Raw genomic sequence first — 3,415 nt, 5'->3', positions numbered from 1 at the left:
CCTCTGTACACCACGCCCCCAGCCCCTCCACCCCCGCGGAAGACCACGCCCCCTTCCCATCCCACCCCTTACGTTGCCGATCTCGAAGTTCTGGCGCATGAGCAGGTAGAGCGAGGCGCTGGCATGAGTGCGGATGGCACTGACGCGGCTGCCACAGTGTCGCAGGAGCCTCAAGCAGAGATCGGCACACAGCTCCGTGTCCTCCTCGAACAGCAGCTCGGGGAACTGCCCCCAGCCCCAGGGCGGAGACAGACAGTGAGCAGGGCCCTCTGCGGTCCAGCCCGGAAGGTCCCAGATGGAGACAGTGCTGTGTGTGTGTGTTTTAAATAATGATTTAATTTTATTCATTTATTTTAATTTGACCAGAGAGACACATGCAGAGAGAGAGAGAGGGAAAGTGAGAAAGCAAGTCCCCAGGTTCAGGACCCGAACCATGGTCAGCCATGTGGGAGTGTCCAGCACCTTAACCACCACACCAACTGGTCACCCTCTGTGTGTGTAAACATTTATTTGTTTTGATCTTCAGGCTGCCAGTCTGTGACTCAAACGGGACTCAGCAAGGTGAGAATCCAGAGCCTTTAACCACCATGCCACATGCTGGCCCACCTGTGTGTGTTTTTAAATAATTTTTATTTTTTTGGAGAGATTTTCGCTATAGGGCGCGTGCACTCGCCAGACAGAGAGAGACAGACAGAGAGACAGAAAGCGAGAAATCACCCCCCAGGGGGGATGGTCACGCCGCAATCCCTTCTCCTCCTTTCTCCTCTCGGGATCTTGGGCGCGCACGCACACGCGCCCGGCGTGAGTTTTAAGCCACCGGGTCCAGGATGTGAACCGCGGTCGACTACGTGGGAGTCCAGCGACATAGTCATTATGCTAACTGCTGGTTCCCTGTGTTTTTAAATAATTATTTCATTTTATTTATTATTATTTTTTCAAAGGATTATTATATTTCACTTTATTTATTTATTTACTCATTTTAATTTGACCAAAGAGAGGCAGAGTGTGAGAGAGAGAGAAAAGGCAAGAAAGCAAACCGCCAGGTCCGGGACTCAAACCGCAGTTGGCTATGTGCGAGTCCAGTGCCCTCACCACACCACCTGCTGGCCCATACTTATTATTCTTTTTTAATTTGACCAGAGTGAGAGAAAAAGGGAAAGTGAGTAAGCGAGCCACCAGTTCCGGGACTGGAACCGCAGCCGGTCACATCCAGCACCTTAATCACCATGCCACCTCCCACCTTCTATGTCTGGATCATGGCACGTGTGTACACGGCGTTCTCAGGGAGGTCTCGGGATGTGAACCCAGAACCTCCTGATGAGGGTCCGCTCACAGCTGCATTTCCGCTGCACCACTACCCAGCCCGTTCTGTCCTCTGACCAAGCGCGGTGGGCTGTGGATTCAGACCTGGGTCTAACCTGTTGCTGTGTGGCCCTGGGTAAGTAACTTGACCACTCTGATCCTGGGTTTCCACCTCTGTAAACTGTGTGGTTCGAGCCCCAGCCCTGGTGGCTTGCATTCTCACTTTCTGCCCCCCCCCCCCTCTCTGGTCACATTAAAATGAACAAATAAATAAATAATATGTTTTTAAAATTTTCTTTAAAAAATTTTTTTTAAACTTAACTTTATTTATTTTAATTTAACCAGAGAGGAACAGAATGAGAGAAAGTGAGAAAGCAAGGTGCCAGGTGCAGGACTTGAACCATGGTCAGCCATGTGGGACTCCAGTGCCCTTAACTATCACGCCACCTGCCGGCCCCAAATACATAATTTTTTTAAAGATTTATTTAATTTTATTTATTATTATTTCTCTTTTTAAATTTGATCAAAGGGAGACAGAGAGAGAAAGAGAAAGTGAGAAAGCAAGCCGCCAGGTCTGGGATTCGAACCACAGTTCGCCACGTGGGAGTCCAGTGCCTCAACCACCACGCCAGCTGCCAGCCTAAATAATTCTTTACAAAAAAAAAAAATCTCTGCTTCAAGTTGCTGCTGAGCATGTAATAGGTGCCAACCTAACACGAGGGCTGGTCTGGCTGCTCTGCAGACTGTCACGGTCACAGGGGACTCACCTTGGACACCAGGGCCCGCTGGGTGGCCAGGCCGTGCTGCAGGAAGAGGGCGCTCTGGGTGCTGCCTAGACTGTACAGCACCACCTTCAGTACCGCGCCCAGGACGCTCTCCCGGGCCTCGGACAGCATCACCGTCTGGGGACAAGGGGGTCAGAAATCCGGAGGTTAGAGACTGAGAGGACGAGGGGGCCCTGGAAGGAGGGGATCATGGCGTTGGAGATCACAGCACCGTGGTGAGTGGAGAGGAAGATGCTGGATCCAGCCCTACCTGCACGATGATCTCCAGTGTGTCCAGAACCACCAGGCTAGCCTCGGTGGCCAGGTTCCCTTCCACCAAAGCCTCGTGGTCCATTTCATCCTTGGTCCTGGAAGGGAGAGGATGTCTTAGGGGGCTGGGTGGGGGGTGGCGGACACCCGGGACCAAATCTTGTACCATAGCTCTTGCCTCTCTTGTTTTTCATGGTTCTATTCTTTTTTTGTTTCTTTTCTTAAGAGTTACTTCTTTTATTTAACTCTGTTTGTGTGTTTATTTTAATTTGATTAGAGAGGGACAAAGTCAGAGAGACAGAGAGACAGAGGGAAAGTGAGAAAGCAAGCCACCTGGTTTGGGACAGTTTCGAACCGTGGTCAGCCATGTGGGAGGCCAGTCCCCTTAACCACCACGCCACCTGCCAGCCCCTCTTTTTTATTTTTAAAATAAATTTTTGCTATATGGTGTGTGTCTTCACCAGAGAGACAGAAAGCGAGAAATCACCCACAGGGGGGATGGCCACGCCGCAATCCCTTCTCCTCCATTCTCCTCTCAGGATCTTGGGCACGCACACACACACACACGCGCCTGGCGGGAGTTTAAGCCACCGGGTCCAGGACTCGAACCGTGGTCGACTACGTGGGAGTCCAGCAACGTAGCCATTACGCTAACTGCTGGTCCCACTACCATTATTTTTTAATTTGAGCATAGTGAGACAGAGAGAGAGAAGTTAAGTCAAAAAGCAAGCTGCCAGGTCCAGGACTCGAACTGTGGTTGGCCATGTGGGAGTCTATCGTGCCCTTAATCACTACGTCACCTACTAACCCTGTTATTTTTTTTACTTTTTAGATCTTCCATGAGAGAGAGGGGAGAGATGGACAGGTAATCCCCACCGAGTCCTCACACTGTAACCTGCACCCCACTCCAGCTCCCGGCAACAAATTACAGCCACGCACATCTTGGCGTGCACAGGGAGACCTCAGACTCGAACCCAGCACCTCCCCGTGAGCCCAGCATCACAGAGCCATGCCTTACCACTGCGTCCCCGCTGCCAGCCTCCTCCCTCCCTCCCTTGGCTGCTCTCTGCAAGGTGTAG

General features: G+C 51.4%; 1 protein-coding gene across 1 annotated transcript in view; it reads right to left on the bottom strand.

The window, feature by feature from the left end:
* The window catches only part of DOCK6 (dedicator of cytokinesis 6), a gene marked incomplete at its 5' end in the record, with an annotated part of 54,186 nt that overhangs the window by 11,407 nt on the left and 39,364 nt on the right, over positions 1-3,415 (bottom strand). The window contains 3 exon segments of the mRNA XM_014592862.1: positions 73-225; positions 2,070-2,204; positions 2,338-2,434. Of these exon segments, the coding sequence (XP_014448348.1) occupies positions 73-225; positions 2,070-2,204; positions 2,338-2,434 (385 nt within the window).

This window comes from Tupaia chinensis, unplaced genomic scaffold (assembly GCF_000334495.1).
Source record: "Tupaia chinensis unplaced genomic scaffold, TupChi_1.0 Scaffold138665_1, whole genome shotgun sequence".
Taxonomy (NCBI): Eukaryota; Metazoa; Chordata; class Mammalia; order Scandentia; family Tupaiidae; genus Tupaia; species Tupaia belangeri.
The sequence above is the reverse complement of the archived record's forward strand: the minus strand, read 5'-3'. Positions and strand labels throughout refer to the sequence as shown.